General features: G+C 39.9%; 1 protein-coding gene and 1 long non-coding RNA gene across 3 annotated transcripts in view; one reads left to right on the top strand and one right to left on the bottom strand.

The window, feature by feature from the left end:
- The window catches only part of LOC147583249 (uncharacterized), a 208,609-nt gene extending 198,143 nt beyond the window's left edge, over positions 1-10,466 (bottom strand). The window contains exon 1 of the long non-coding RNA XR_015246804.1: positions 9,975-10,466. This is a non-coding gene — a long non-coding RNA (uncharacterized LOC147583249). The remainder of the gene's footprint in view (positions 1-9,974) is intronic.
- Positions 9,037-16,723, top strand: part of GLCCI1 (glucocorticoid induced 1) — a 107,367-nt gene continuing 99,680 nt past the window's right edge. Inside the window, exon 1 of one of the 2 annotated variants that reach the window (XM_086695515.1) lies at positions 9,037-10,010. In XM_086695515.1, the coding sequence (XP_086551641.1) occupies positions 9,566-10,010 (445 nt within the window). In that variant the 5' untranslated portion in view covers positions 9,037-9,565. The remainder of the gene's footprint in view (positions 10,011-16,723) is intronic. The other variant, XM_086695509.1, reaches the window with a different exon arrangement.

The raw sequence follows: 16,723 nt of genomic DNA, 5'->3' as shown, positions 1-16,723 counted from the left end.
CATCTCACACCTGTCAGAATGGCTAAAATCAAAAACTCAAGAAACAAGTGTTGGCAATGATGTAGGGGAAAAGGAACACCTGTGCATTATTGGTGGGAATGCAAATTTGTGCTGCTACTATGAGAGACAGTATGGAGATTCCTCAAAAAATTAGAAATAGAACTACCCTATGATCCAGTAATCACACTACTGGGTATTTACCCAAAGAATATGAAAACACTAATTTGAAGGGATATATGCACTCCTATGTTTACTGCAGCATTATTTACAATAGGGAAACTATGGAAGCTGCCCAAGTGTCCATTGATAAAGAAATGGATAAAGAAGTTGTGGCATACAGACACACACACACACACACACACACACACACACACACACACTGGATTATTATTCAGCCATAACAAAGAACGAAATCTTGCCATGTGCAACATGGATGGAGCTAGAGAGTATAATGCTGAGCTAAATAATTCAATCAGAGAAAGACAAATACCATATGACCTCACACATACATGGAATTTAAGAAATAAAACAGCGAACAAAGGGGGGGAGAAAAAGAACCCAAAAAACAGATTTTTCACTACAGAGAACAAACAGATGGTTACCAGAGCGGGGAGGTGGATAGGGGGATGGGTAAAATACATGAAGGGGATTAAGAGTACACTTATCATAATGAACACTGAGTAATGTATAGAATTGTTGAATCACTATATTGTATACCTGAAACTAATATAACATTATATGGTAACTATACTGGAATTAAAATAAAAAATAAATAAGTAGGTGTGGAAAAAAAGAGAGAAAAAAGTAAGAAAAGTAGCAGGCAGACAAGGCAATTGCAGTTAGACTCCACCAGATCTTTTGTCAAGAAGTTGAGCCTGACCTAGTATGTTGAAAACTGCTAAAATTTGTATTAGGATGAGGTCCAAGGAATATTGATTGGGCCTGGCAATATGGAGGCTGTTGACAACACTGAGTAGCTGTTTTCAGTGGTATGATGAGGGTGGAAGCCAGATTAAAGTACACCGAACAGGAAATCAGTTAACTTGTAGACAACTCTCTCAAGAAGCGTTGCTGTGAAGGGATCAGGGAATTAGAGCTGCAGATGGAAAGGGATAAAACAAGAATCTTTGTTTTGCTTTTTAAAAATGTTCTGATGGAGCTTGTTCGTACATATTTGGGAATAATCAAGCATTTGATGATGAACAAGAGGGAGGGTAAGAAGAGAAGAATTTAAATCACAAGTAGAGGAAAATGGCTTTCAGTAGGAGAGCAGAAAATGTATTACTTGTAATCGAGAAGTTGAGCCAAATGCCAAAAGATTTGCAGATCTGATGGTAGGGATATACTGGAGTTGTACCAGGGTAAGCAGGTGTGGGGATGGTTTTCGACGACTGGAAAAAAAAAAAAGAGTAAGAAATAAAATAGTCATCATGGGGAACTGAACATATGGTCAGGCTCCCCTCTCTGTCTTTCCTCCCCCTGCTACCAAACTTATCTTCAAAAACACCAAACACTCTCCATTTTATTAAGGAGTGCTTCCTTTCTGCCTTCTTTTCTAGCTTTGTTTTGTTTAACTCTTTTCTCCCCCACTAATGTATAAATTCTCAAAATTTTGCCCTTGATCTTCTGTCCTTTATTTCTACACTTTTCTCCCTTGCCAACTTCATTTATACCCCTGGCTTCAAATACTTTATCTATGTGGATACCCCCAAATCCTTATCTCTGCTGTTCTCAACTTCACTATCATTTAAAAACTACCTTCAAACATTTTTTTTCTTCTTTCTTCTTGTATCTATACTAGATGGTTGGTGTTAAAACTGAACTTATTGTGGTAATCATTTTGAAATACAAATACATAAATCCAATCTTTATGCTGTATACCTTAAATTTATACCATGCTGTGTGTCAGTTATATCTTAGTAAGACAAAGAGGGGCACCTGGGTGGCCCAGTCAGTTAAACATCTGACTCTTGATTTCAGCTCAGGTCATGATCTGGCAGTTTTTGAGTTTGAGCCCTGCATTGGGCTCTGTGCTGACAACATGGAACCTGCTTGGGATTCACTCTCTCTGCCTCTTCGCCCGCCCCCTGCCCCCTGCCCCCCACCATGATTTCTCTCTCTCTCTTTCTATGAGAATAAACTTAAAAATAAAGCAAAAAAAAAACAAAAAACAAAAACCTGACTCCATCTTAATATCCTCTGGATCTTTTATTTATAGCTGAATTCATAATTATCTTCTCACCAAACCTGCTTGTTTTCCTGACTATGCTTTTCAAGACACTACTATCCTGCCAGCATTCCAATCCTGAAGTTTCAGAGTTGTCTGACCTCCTACTTTCAAGGTCCGTCAGCTGAGAAGGCCCATCACTTTCCTCCTCTCCACATCCTCTGCCATTCCCCTCTCATGAACTAAACTCACATGGATTATTGTCCAAGTCTGCTAAATCATCTTCCAGTATTCAGTCTCTAATCTGTGTTGAAAACTGTCCTTGCATTAACTTTCATGAAACACAGCTGCACTCAGTTTCTCCCCACCCACTCAAGAATCTTTGGCAGCTCCTCACTGCGTACTCAATCAAGAACAAGCCTTACCTACCAACCTCCATGACCTGTCATCAACTGATCCGGATTTATCTTTCATTAACCATCAATCAAGGTAGACGGTCCAATTATCTCCTGATATATCCTGTGTCTTCCTGATGACGAGACTTCTTCATGTTCTTCTTCCTGATGCCTTTCCTCAAAAGTGATCTTTCCCTCCCATCACTTCCATTAGTATTTTATTTATGGTTCTCCTCTTGAGGACCTGTGTTTAGACACGATTTTTCCTCTATTTGTCGGCAGAACTTTTTGCCTCTGAGAGACTACAATTTACCAAAGTGTGAGAACAGATGTGCCCTACAGAGCATACAGTGGTTTCTGACACTCCCAAGACATTTGATAAGTAACTTGGTGAGGAGTTACTAAGGCCTGCGACCAGTAATGTGCTATTAAACCTTCATATAGGCCTATTAGATGTATTGGTGTGGGCCTTTTCAATAAGATGCTGAGTAGGACACTGAAAATTGTGTGCTACAAAAAGCTTAAAATAATAAGAAACTTCTCTAGTCAAGCACTGATGATGAATTGAATGCGCCTTAACAACAGTCCCTCAACTCACTCATGTGGTAAAAAGTAAAATTCAGACACATAAGGAGGAAATTAATCCGGGACACATTCTGATCACTCTAAAGTGATCTTTAAAAAATTAATATTACAATTATCAAGTATACTCTTTTCACAGGACTACTATTGGTCTCATGTATTGTTGACACCATGTTTGGAACTAAAACAAATGGAATGCCGCACCATGTAAAGAGAATATTTGCAGTTCTTTCGTCCCCACATCTTTAGACTCTGAATGTCCTGGCTTTGTACAATATAGTCTTCTAGTTAAATGATAAAAGTCAACTTATATATCAGCTTAGGGAATGTGCCCCTGGCCTCATAGTTGGCAATAGAAATTGCTGTGGAAATCAAAGCTGAAAAACTGGTGGTCCTCATCACAGTTTTCTATCATTGTAGGAAGAATTATATACTCACTCTTTTGATATTTACTATTTAGAAATAAAATATCCCCCATTTCAGTTGCTTCTCTTGAATTTATTTTAGAAACAAAGCATAGGGGAAAAGCTTCTTGACACTGGTCTCAGCAAGGATTTTCTGGATACAATGCCCAAAGCACAAACAATGAAAGCAAAAACAAACAAGTGGAACTACCTTAAACTAAAAAGCCTTCTGCACAGACAGCAAAGGAAATGGTCAAAGGACCTACATAGACACTTTCTCCAAAGAAGATATTCAGATAGTCAACAGGTACATGAAAAGATTCTTCACAGCATTCATCATCCGGGAAATGCAAATCAAAAGTACAATGAGATGTCACCTCACACTTGTTAGAATTTCTTTTCCAGAAAATACAAGAGATAACAAGTGCCAGTCAGGATGTGGAGAAAAGGTATCTCTTGGGCACTCCTGGTAAAAATGTAAATTGGTACAGCCATCCCCGAAAACAGGATGGAGATTCCTCCCACAATTAGAGGTGGAACTGCCATATAATGTAGCAATCCCACATGTGGGTATATATCCAAAGAAAATGAGTATCTCAAAGAGGTATTTGTAATCCCCATGTTCATTGTAGCATTATTTACAATAGTCAAGACATGGAAACATATATAAATATAAAATATACATAATGCAATAGTATTCAGTCATAGAAAAGAAAAAAAATCCTGCTATTTGTGATTACATGGATGAAACTTGAGGGCATTATGCTAAGCAAAATAAGTCAGATGGAGAAAGACAAACACCATATGATGTCACTTATATGCGGAACCTAAAAAACCCCAAACTCATCAGAGAACATATGGGAGGTTATCAGGGGTAGACCATGGGCAGTGAGGGAAATGAGTGAAGGTGGTCAAAAGATACAGATTTCCAATCATAAAATGAATAAATTCTGGAGATATAATGTACAACAAGGTGACTGTTGTTAATACTATATTGTATATTTGAAAGTTGCTAAAAGAATACATTTTAAAAGTTCTCACCACACACACACACACACGTAACTATGTGAGGTAATAGATGTGTTAGCTAGCCTTACTTTGTTAATCATTTTACACTTTAGACCTATATAGTGCAAAATCATTACATTAAACTAACACAATCTCATGTCATTATATCTCAATATAATCTCATGTCATTATATCTCAATAAAACTAGGGAAAAAGAAACAGCAAAATTTTTATTACTTACATGAAATGTTCCTTTCTATTTAAATACATTTTTTTTCAGTTCCTTTATACAGGCCTCTTGAGAATAACTGTTCCTAACAGTGAGACAGAACTACCTACAAATCAGCAGATGTCATTCCCTAACTGTCCTCAACTGTGCTTCTCTGTCAATTTCACTTGGTTATTTTTTTTTTCTGCAAATTTAAACTGCCTGTTTCTCCATCACCAATTTCACTGTCCATTTCCAACCTCTGATGAGCCTCCAAGATACACTAGGGCTAATATTTTTCACTTTGCCTGTATAAGGACCAGAATACAAGATATGCTTTCTGTTTGAATGCCAGATCTAATGCAAATATCTGTATGGTTTATAGTAGCCATATGGAACGTTTTTGTACTCTGTGGCTATGTCTTTTCAGCAGATATACCTATGATTATAGGTATGTTTTCTAATAAAAGCCACAGTTCTGGTTCATGGGACAAACACTGGTTAAAATTTGCTACTCTTTCAACGATACTGAGCAAATAATGATTGTCTACCATGTACCAAGCACTACTGCGAAGATTCAGCAGTTATAAAACACAAAGCCTTGCTTTCATGGCTCTTATATTCTAGGCAGACAGAACAAAAAATAATTATATAATAAGTTGGATTGTGATAAGTTTTCTGAAAAAAAAAAAAGTAGGACAGAGAATAGGTAATGCCTAGGGGGTGCTTGCAATTTTAACAAGGGTTTTCAGAACACTGGAACCACTGTGAAGGTGGTGACATCTGAGTAAATAGCTGGTGGAAATGAGGGAGAAAGCCATGTGAATATCTGGGGCAAGAACTTTTCAGGCAGAGGGAACACCTAGTGCAAAGGTGCACATAGGCTGTCACAAGCAGTAAGGGGTATTACTGTAAGCATCTGCCAGGGACTAAAATTCAGGCAAGGCTTTTTTTGTTGTTGTTGTTGTTGCTATAAGGAATCCACCTACAGGAGAGTTTAATCAGCTTAAAATGAGCATCAGTGCAGATCTGTTTAGTGTTCTCTCTCAGCCATGACCTCACTGCTAATACTGACAGCCTGGACTGCCTCTTAGATTTGGATGAACCTTGGATGTTCAGCCTGGCAAACTTGGATGAAACCAGAAAAGAGAGGTTTTGGTAGCTCTGTAGGCCTGTTGGTTCTTTACCTCATTTTTCTCTCCACACGGGGCTGCATATTAATCACATGTAGCCAGTGATTCCAAGTTTTAATTTAATCTAAAATACATCCATTACCATATATGATCTAAGAAGTAAATATAATAGAATTCTGCCTCAAGTGAGCTAATCGTGGACAGCCAATACATAAGGCTACGAACAAAGGTGGAAATGCCACCAAACTGTTCAATGTCTTTACTTCTAGTCAGGGCAACATAGTAAAGAGGTCATTACTAATGTTAAGTCTTAAATTAATTTCCAGAGATTGTCACGCTTACATTCAACAAATAGAAATAATCTGCACTGGTCCTTTCTCTCCCATAACTAGCAAAGTAGTATAACAGTGCTCTGCTAGTCAAGCAATCTGCCCCTCCTTCTAAGGGTTTTCCAATTTACGGAGAATATTTTCCTAAAGCTTCTGTTATGCCCTGGGAGCCCACTCTCATCCTTGATAAGAATAAACATTATTAGGAACTCAACAAATGGAGATTTGAAAGCAGGGTTTAGTTTATTTTAGCCTACCTTTGATTTGTCTGGAGACTGAATTCCTCACACATGAAGATCAGTACTTATTTAACAAGAGTAAAGTTTTAAGAGAGGACCAAGATTTCTTTAGCAAAGAGAAGCTGGTTGAACATCCAAATAGGTAATAATGACTTACAAATAACTGAAAACAGGATTTTAAGATGATAGTTGTCTGTGTGGGTTATTTAGATTTGCTTTAGATGTCTGATGTAATTGGCTATGGTAAATTTGAACAGACACAGAAAACCTTTAAAATATGGCTACGTATGTGGTTTTAGATCCAAACCCAGTATTGATCATTATGACTGTGGCTAGGTCTAAATTTAGAATTATTGTAATCTAATGTGTTGAGGTTGTTCCATACTTATATTTAGGAGTGGCCAGGGAGGACATTTCTATAATGAAACTATGCTGTAATCAAATCAACAACTTAGAAATTTACTGGCCTTTTAACTTCACATATTTAATCTGTTAAAGTTTTTGTTCTTGATATTCTGAAAAAGTCACTGGAAAGAAGCTACTTATTCTTTTTCCTCATAAAAGAATGCAATTTCCAGGGGCGCCTGGGTGGCGCAGTCGGTTAAGCGTCCGACTTCAGCCAGGTCACGATCTCGCGGTCCGTGAGTTCGAGCCCCGCGTCAGTCTCTGGGCTGATGGCTCAGAGCCTGGATTCTGTGTCTCCCTCTCTCTCTGCCCCTCCCCCATTCATGCTCTGTCTCTCTCTGTCCGAAAAATAAATAAACGTTGAAAAAAAAATTAAAAAAAAAATAATAAATAAAAAAAAATAAAAAAAAAAGAATGCAATTTCCTAATCAATGAAGAGTCTAGATGGAAAAACTAACACAATAGATCAATTACACCAAATTTGCAAGAGTAAGGTTTTTACTTTATTTAAATTAAAATAGGTCATTCTGGAAAGAAAAAAAATACACAATGGGCTGCCTTCACTTGTAAAATTTCTTTTGAACTAATGAGAACTTATCTCACATAAGAGATTTGTGGACTGTTGTAAATACTCTAGCAATCTTGTATTCCACAGCTTTAAGCTGTGATGTGCTAGAACAGAGGGCTTACTCACAGACTCATGTTAGTTTACCTAGGTCAGGCTCTTTGCTCCCAACTTACTAGCTGAGTAATCTCAGGCAAGACATTTAACTTTGTGACTTAGCTGAGTACATAGTGGGAATAATAGTATCTACCTTTTGCATTTTTGGAGGGCTAAATGAGTTAACACATAAAACATTCTTATACCAGTGGTTGGCACATGATGAATGCTCATTAAATGTTAGCTAGTTACTAGAATTATTCTAGTGTATGATAAAGTGAGGAACTACCACCAATCTTAATGGGAAGTACTGGATGCAATTCTTGTATTTTTATTGGGTTTATTTACTTTACAGAAACTAGTAGGCTTTTTGGTCTTAGAGTACAAGGAAGCAGAGAGGGATGGCTCCTCTAAGCGAAACTAACCCCTGCATAGAGTGCCTGAAATCACAGGAAGCTTGTCAGTGTGGGCAGACACCAAGAGCAGACCAATCTAATAACCCACTTCTCTCTTTTTTTTTTATCTCATGGAAATTAATGGAGAGTATCTGATGTAGACCATTAAATTAATTGTTCCTGTATAAGGTTTAAAACCTTGGCTTACCATAGGGTAAACTTAGGCTTTTGTTGGTCATCCAAATTCTCTGTATCTCTTCAGTTTCACTGCAGAATTAAAACCAAATTTACCACAGTGGATTGTTACAGCGAGTCTGGCATTTATTTCTCCCAAGAGGCCATCTGCTTCTGGGGAAGGGCAACAGGGTGCCCTCCATTAATATATCTAACTGATGGTGTAATGATGCACAATTCCTGGTTAACCCTTGCAATTCACAGTTATTGTCTTGGAACATAAGATGGTATTCTCTTTTCACTGCGTAACTACAAATGTTAGGATAGACTTTTATAAAACTATTGGCCTACTCTTCAATCCTTCTAGACTTTGCTTTTGATGCCCTTAAGTTCTTTTAACTAGTCTACTAGCCACAAAAGCTCCGATTACTAAAGTTAGAGGGGAAGGGATATTCTTCTGGTTCCAACTTCTAAAACGTCCCGCCAGAACAGGTGTACTTGCAAAGTAAAATTAGCCTTAAGGGTCCTCTGTCTCAAGTTGTACAACTGGCCCAGGAGGGTGGAGCCCTCGCGCCCTGTTTACCGGCGTGTGTATCTGTGGGTGTCACGGCACGCGCAAGGACACACACGGACCCACTTTCTTAGGTCAGCCCAGTCAAACCCTCCGTCTTATCCCAAGGGCTGTCAACTCTCACGCCTCTTTCTGCGCCCTCAGCCAGTCCCCCCCTTCACTCTTCCACTCCCTCACGCCCCGCCTCCAAAGTAGGAGGTCCCACTCTAACTGGCAAGTGCTCCTCTCACTCCTACTCTGCAACCAATCACTCGAGTTCTGGTGGAGAGCGGCAGAGCCAATGGAAATGCTCGTTGCGGCAGCTGCCGGGTCCAAGCGCCGGTAGGCGGTGCCGGGGGCGGGGTGCGGGTGGGGAATCAGTTGCCATTTGGAGTGAGGAGCAGGCGGAGGCGGCGGCGGCGTTTGCGGTGGCGCGGGATCCGCGGAGAGCCAGACACCTCGAGGCCCTTTCCTCCTGCCCAGATCCCCAGAAACAGGGGTCCGGGCCCTCCCTGCAGTTGCCAGGCGATTCCGCGCGTGCAGCCCTGCGAGGCAGCGAGCGGCCCCCGAGGCTGCGTGATCCGGACTGTTGCCCCTCTCCCCTGTCAGCGCGATGCCCGGGGCGGCGGCGGCTCTGGGCTCCTCGCGGCCCCGGCCGTGACCGCCACACCGAGCCTGGCCCGGCGGTTGGGGCCGTTGGGCGTTTGTTTTCGCAGCCTTCCCCTCCCCCCTCGCCGAGGCCGCGGGGGTGCGCGTTGGGAAGGGGGAGCCAAGAGACTCCTCCTCCTCCCCGATACCCCCGCCCCTCCCCCTTACACACTCGCACGCACTATCGCGCCGGCTCCCACACGCTCGCGCGCCGCCCGCTCCGCGCCTCGGTGTCGGCCGGCGTCGTCCCGGGCCCGCGGAGCCACCATGTCCACTGCCTCCTCCTCCAGTTCCTCTCAGACCCCTCATCCCCCGCCGCAGAGGATGCGGCGCAGCGCCGCGGGCTCCCCGCCCGCCGCCCCCTCCGCCGGTAGCGGGAACGGAGCGGGCGGCGGCAGCGTGGGTTGCGCCCCGGCTGCGGGAGCCGGCCGGCTGCTGCAGCCCATCCGCGCCACGGTGCCCTACCAGCTCCTGCGGGGCAGCCAGCACAGTCCCACGCGCCCACCCGCCGCCGCCGCCGCCGCCTCGCTGGGTAACCTCCCGGGGCCCGGCGCGGCCCGCGGCCCCAGTCCGCCCAGCCCGACGCTGCAGCCGGCCGCGGCCCCGACCGAGCCGACGCCGCGGGCCAAGGGCCGCCCGAGACGGTCCCCCGAGAACCACCGGAGGAGCAACTCACCTGAGAGACGGAGCCCCGGCTCGCCCGTGTGCAGAGGTAGCGAGCCCAACCCTTCCGTCCTCCCGGGCTGCGTCTTCCCCGACGGTTCCCTCCGTGGAAACTTCAGCCTCTCCGGGCTTCTCTTTGCTAGTGCATTATCGAAGGTGTGAAAGTGGCTTTGGGAATCTCACCTCCCTGCGGTCGCTGCGGGGCTTGGAGGAGCGAACTGCAAAACAACTTTTATTTGACCCACATGCCGCCCCTCAGATTTTATCTTCCATCACTCGCCTGCATCGAAAGGTTTTTCAGTTTAAGAGCTGATTAGCTCACTCATGTGTTTGCTGTTGGTAGCGGGGAAGGAGGAGCTGGGCGAAACACTTAAAAATACACGCACACAAACTCTGGCAGCCGATAAGGTGGTGGTTGTAATCTACAAGCTCTTTGTGCTTTCCTACAAAGTTCCTAACGTGTCTGTGATTACTGGCATATATATATTTTTTCTTTTTTGGAAGGGTGGTGGCATTAGTTATGATGTAAGGATTATCTGTTGGATGTGTAGAGGAGACAGTTTTGGGTATGCAATTGAAGTGTATAGTGTTTTTTTCTTTTTTTTTTTTTTCCCCGTCTCCCTTTTTTCTCTACTTAATATAGTCATATGCATCAGAGCAGTACTTCACTGGAAATAGTCAATGCCCAACTCAAGATTTTCATGGTAATTTTCTAAAGACCTGTTTGTGGAGTGTGCTCACTTTTTCCTTCCATGTTTAAGTACACTTAACAGTTCAGTTGAGCTGTTAAAGCATCTCAAGTTTCTTTTTTGTTAGGTGTCAAAGGTAGTGGTGAGCTAGTGGATGCTCTAGGCTTCCCTTAATGTTTTCTGTTTTGGTTTGGTTTTGTTTATGTCTGGGGACACAGTGCATGATCTAGTTGAGTCCTGGGGGAGAAAAGGAAGATTAGCCAAAACAGGGACTTAAAGCTCATAAGGGAGAGTGGAGTAGCTAATATAATTAGATACCAGGCTAGAGCTACAGATGCTGCTCCTGCTGCAGTATTGTGGAGACAACTGATCATACCGAGTGGAAAACTCTCTGCGTGGAAGGGAAACACTGTGGAGCTCGTACGGTTATGTGGTATGTGGAATTTTTTTTTAATGGAGTTTTTTTTTTTTTTTTTTAATGAATGTCTTAGACTTGGAGAAAGTGATTATGTTGTGATAGATTGCAGTTTTAGTGTCGTTGTTTTTTTTTTTTTTTTTTTTTTTTTTAACATTTCTGGCCGGTAATTAGCATGTTGCTAAGGCACTTGTTTTCAGACCACTTGATGGTATGGCAGAGTAGGATGTAGTGCAGTGGTATGTGTACATGAGCACCAAGAAATAGCTCCTGTAATCTGTATGCACCAGGAGGAATTTGCTCCCCCACTCCTCCCCCAGGTCAAGCCAGCTGCTGCAGAAACTGACATCCTCCAGCAAATCCTGAATGAATGAATGAAAACAACGTGATCGCCCTAATAATGACCACAACTGAACACACATCTTTGGCTGTATTTTATAGAAAAGGCCACCATTTTCTAACAGATTAATGCCATATGCAGCTCCCTTACACATTTTCTGGAGCTATATGAAATGAGTGGTAAAAGAACGAATAGAAGGCAGCAGTTAGAGAAATTTTTGAGTGATTTAGCTTCAACAGTGCATAGATTGAGTTTTGGGATTTTCTTTTAGGGGCTAATGTAACAGCCATAAAATAACCATTTCAGACTGATTGTGTACAGAGGGTTTTGTGGGCAGAGTAAGAGTAGTTGCTGTAACAATATAATGGCTATGTAGTGCCTCCTCCCCTTTTGTTGATAAACACTAACATCTTACAACACATCATAGTACAACTTGTTTTTCTGCATCTTTCAAAAGTCTTAATTGCTTAAGAATTTCATGGTCCCTAGCAAAGTAGTTTTAATGAAATTTGTGATCAGGCTTAAACTATCCTCTTTGTTGTAGTGTGGTACATCCGAGTTTAATTCAGTTTTAATGTAATAATGATGAAAACACTTTTCTGAGTCTGGTTGTGCAGCAGACAGATTTGCATCACCAGAGAGCTTATATTGGGAAGAGAAGAGGCTTTTCTGCTGTTTTTAACACCAGGTGGTTTTGTCAGCTCCTTAGATTTAAGGGATTTTGAATGCAGGCTCTTCAGCCCTCAGTTCCCTGATTATATTACCTTTATGTTACTTCACATCCTGCCTTACCCCTCTCTACCCAAATTAAAACTGTGCAACTAATCTATTCTGTTTAGTTAGCCGTTTAAAATCCGTACTATGAACAGTTGAACAATTTTTCAAACAGTATCTACTCAGTTTCTTTTGAATTCTGCGAGGTTCTGACTTCAGTGGATTTTAGCCTCTACAGGTCAAGGCTCCTGCTGCCGCCGCCGCCGCCGCCGCCGCCGCTGCTGCTGCAGACACTGACATCACTATACTGCATGAATGAAAAACAACAACGTGCTCCATTTCTTGCTCTCCACCTCCTTCCTTTTTTGCACACTCCTCTGTGTGTGTGTGTGTGTGTGTGTGTGTGTGTGTATTTACGATAGTGTTATGCTGCATATGAAACTACATTTAAAAATGTTAAATTAAGTAGATGGTGGCTCAAGGGATATGTATTTAGTACAGAGGCATATTGTTTACAGAAAGCTTCAAGTGCTATGAGCATTTGGACTGGAGGTGACATAACTGAGCATTCGTTTTTTTTTTTTTTTTTCCCCTGGACCGGTGGTGATGGAAGAAAATACAGAAGCTTCAAATACTTTTCTTTGTAATTGTTTTACCAAGAAGAAATTATGAAACAACATAATTTCTAAACATGTCAGATCATTATTATTTCCCTCTTAAACATTCTTAATATGCATATTTAGGGTTAGGCTATAATAATAAAGAAATGATACTCAGGTTATTTCATAAAGCTGAGGAAGAGCTGAATTCTGTAATTGGTGCAATCAGTTTTAATATATTAATTTATAAAATTAAACGAGATGGCAATTTTCTTTATTTTTGTAGCACAGTTTTAGATAATTTGAAACGGTATCATAAGATACGTAAGTCTTTTAATAACCTTGCTCTATATAGAGGATATGGACTTCTACAAATTAAAACTATCTCGTTTATACATGTGAATCATATTTTTGTATTTTTTAAATTTCTATTGTATTTTTAAAACTTCAAGGTTTGTTATTTATATTCATTTCTCTACTTCTGCCATTTAGCAAAATGTCACCCTCCCCCTTGTTTGGTTCTGAAGGGTCTTGAAGTGGTGAATGACAAGCTGCTGAATGCATCCTCAGGCTCCCTGTGATGTGTTTGTAATAGATGTAAAATCATAAAGTATTATGCAAATAGTTATTTTTTTGTAATGGTAATACATAAAGTCTACCTTTGAGATAAATAGAACAACTCAAATGGGAATATAGCAGGATGTTAGTGTTAAAGTTAATCATCTGTAAGCTAAAATCATGAGTAATAACCAAAAGAAAATAAAGTTGCTTCTTTCTGAAACCTCAGAGCAAAACCTGTGGATTTAGAAACAGAACAAATACTCACAATTTTACTGTGCAAGATAAGATAGTAAGTAGCAATTGCAAATCCTTTTGTGTGTGTGTGTGTGTGTGTGTGTGTGTGTGTTTAAGATTGAGCACTAGGATGAATTATAAATTCTAAAAGATATAAAAGGAGTTGCATTAGAGAACTCTGAATGGAGAATACTGCTTATTTTTAAGTACTAAATCTAGTTGAAAAAGCATGGAAGAGCTTGTAATTTATATGGCTCTTTTATGGAGAATAGCATGCATTGATCCCTGATTTAACAGAACATTTATTTAGGCCTACTATGCTAACAGATTACAAACTCCAGAGTGAAATTTGTTAGAATTTTTTATGGTTATCTTGAGAGCTTTATTGTTTTATGCTAAGTTGTGATTACATTTTAAAAGAAAATACAAAGCCAGTTAGCATGTAATATTGAATGACTTCATACAATGTGTGTATGTCTTTGTGTTTTAATCAAATTAATTTGCTTTCAGTGTTTCAATCTTTTCATTAAATTTTCCTTTTTGAGTCTTTTTTTACACTATGCTCAGTTTGTGGAATGAAACATTTTAATTACTTTTTTCCCCTTTTTAGAGATGCTCAGACATTCTCTTTGTATAAAGTTACTTCTCAGGCTGATATTCTTAGAAATCAGGCCCTCCTCATGGCCCTCTCTTTTAAAATGAGTTTTCTTAGAGTGCTTAGAGGAACTTGTTTCAAAGTTTTCCTATACTTGAGTAAAAATAGTTAAAAGTGTCTTTGTTTTGTTTTTTCTAAAATGACAGGTTTCAAATACTGATTTTTGGGAAAGGTTTTAGGCCTTTGAGAACTTACACTAAGGATCGGCAGCATTAATGATTTAGTTTTTGCCATCGCTTATGGTGCATGAGATTTGCAGGTCAGGGAGTGAATAGCAAAATAGATAAGTGAATTTATGGAAGTTAGTTGTTCTCAAACTACTGTCTTATGTTCAAAGATGATATTCCTCTCCCTTAACTTACTCTTAGCATATTGAATATCATACACCTAAGTTTTATAAAAGTATCTTGGTCAGTTTAACTATGTGTGTAGCTTTGTGTGTGTATATTGAGTGTATATACACACTCATTTTATATCTTTATGCTGAGCTAAAAATTGATTATTTACAGTACTTTTTATAGAAGGATATGTCATTCACTGCAGGATACATTTCTTCAAGGATTTAATGCAAATTAGGAGTTAGGCATTGGTAAATGGTGAAAGGTAATGGCATCCTTGTGGTTTTTATTGGTGATAATACAGACTAAATGTGAATAAGAAAACAAAGAAATAATTGGGCTCTATGGCAATGAATAACAATGGAAATAAATGGCAATGTTCAATAAATGACTCATAAGAGAAGATTTTTTTAAGTCTGAAATTTAAACAAGTTTCTAAAAACCTGTTTCATCAAAACTTTCACATGTAGCTAATATTCTGCCAAGTAATACATACTAACGACCATGATAGTCTTAATTTTAGTTCATTCTTTTTTCCAGAGCTTGAGATTCCTGAACACCACCACCACCAAGATAGGCTTTTCCACAGCACCTGTGCCAAGCACTGTTGTCTTTTGCCTTAATATATAATTTTGTTATTAAATGATAAATTTCTGATGCTGTTTCTGTCCTTTATACTTTGTATTTTAACAAGAGGTTGAATTTGAGACTGATAGTCTCTTAATAGAATTTGCCAAAAGTGGAGGAAAGAGAGAACAGTACTCATTTATTGGTATGGAAAGCCTAAGGAACTGATGGAAGAGCCAGAAGTTACTTCCCTTTCTTTCTCTCTATCCCTTACTTGGACCCCATAAACTGACCATGATCCAGCCCATCACCCAGCTAATTCTAAGAGAATAAGATTTATGTTTATTCTGCAAAACAAATTGTAATAGGTTAGCAGTAATTCTGAAGAAAGTAAGGACTTTGCTTACATTATGAACAATTACAGAGAAAAATACTGTTCTACTATTTAAATGTAGTAGGAACAACCATGGCAGATACCTTTAAGCAGTGTTGTTTACTTCAAAAGAATGCTATTGAGGCAAATAACAGGAGGAGATAGGTTTAGGAATACCTCAGTAACTTCCCCTATATTATGCTGTGCCTCTAGCTGTAGGTAGAAAGGAGGAAAGCATTTTAGTGCTTATTATATACTATGCAATGTATATGTTCATTTATCAAGAAAGTGGATTCAAAGTGCAAATCATCTGATTCCAGATACAGTGTTTATTCCACAAAACTATCTTGTTGCTCCTAACTCAAAAAGACTCTGATGTTGGTGATCACCCGTGATTTCTGAGCTAATAGAATTACTAAAGAATAGGGTTTCTGTTTTTTCAACAGCACTGTTACACTGTGCCAGGATATGCTTTGACATTTTCAGAATATTTAAACATGTAGGATACAGGATGGTGAATGTAACCAGAATAGAATATATATGAATTGGTCATATGTCTTCATTTGTTTTTACAGAACAATGTAAGTGTATGTGAGAGAGAGAGAGAGAGAGAGCAAGTGAGAGAGAGAAATCCTTGCTGAGGACTCAAGGATATGAACTTGATTGTGTCTGGCCCTCTTCTCCTCTAGAATCTGTGCTGTCCTTGAATCATAGTGGGAGGTACTTTTCTCAATGAATATTAAAAATTAATTACACATGGTGGTAAAGTAATGAATGCTTCAGGAATCAGTAAGCAGAGACTGGTCTCGATTGTCTCAGCAACTAGTGCTAGGTTAATTCAGTCCTCCCAAGAGCTAACAAGTTATCACTGCAATTTGTGGGTTTGCACTGTGGATGTTTGTAACTTAATGAAGTGCCACCATGGTTCACCTTAATGATGGCTCACCAAAAATAAGGATGAGTTAAAGAAACTAGTGAAACCTATTATTGTGTGGCAAGGTCAGTGTCCAAAATTTTCTTCCAAGCCATGAGAATTAAATATCTGAATATTTCATAAGCTGATACAGCTTGCTGCCTAGTGTCACTAAAGATCAAATACCTACCACCTACCGACAGTAATAACTCCTTATTTATCCAGTTAACCACAAAGAGAACTTTTGTGAGTAGTCCCCATCGTTAATTTTAACTTTGGCGTTACTAAAAAATTAAATATTTGATGAAGCATTTTCTAAAGACATTTTACAATTGTTTCCTTAAGCAGAACAAAGAAGACATAA

Source organism: Puma concolor, chromosome A2, assembly GCF_028749965.1.
Source record: "Puma concolor isolate L17-30 chromosome A2, mPumCon1.1.hap2, whole genome shotgun sequence".
Classification (NCBI taxonomy): Eukaryota; Metazoa; Chordata; class Mammalia; order Carnivora; family Felidae; genus Puma; species Puma concolor.
The sequence above is the reverse complement of the archived record's forward strand: the minus strand, read 5'-3'. Positions and strand labels throughout refer to the sequence as shown.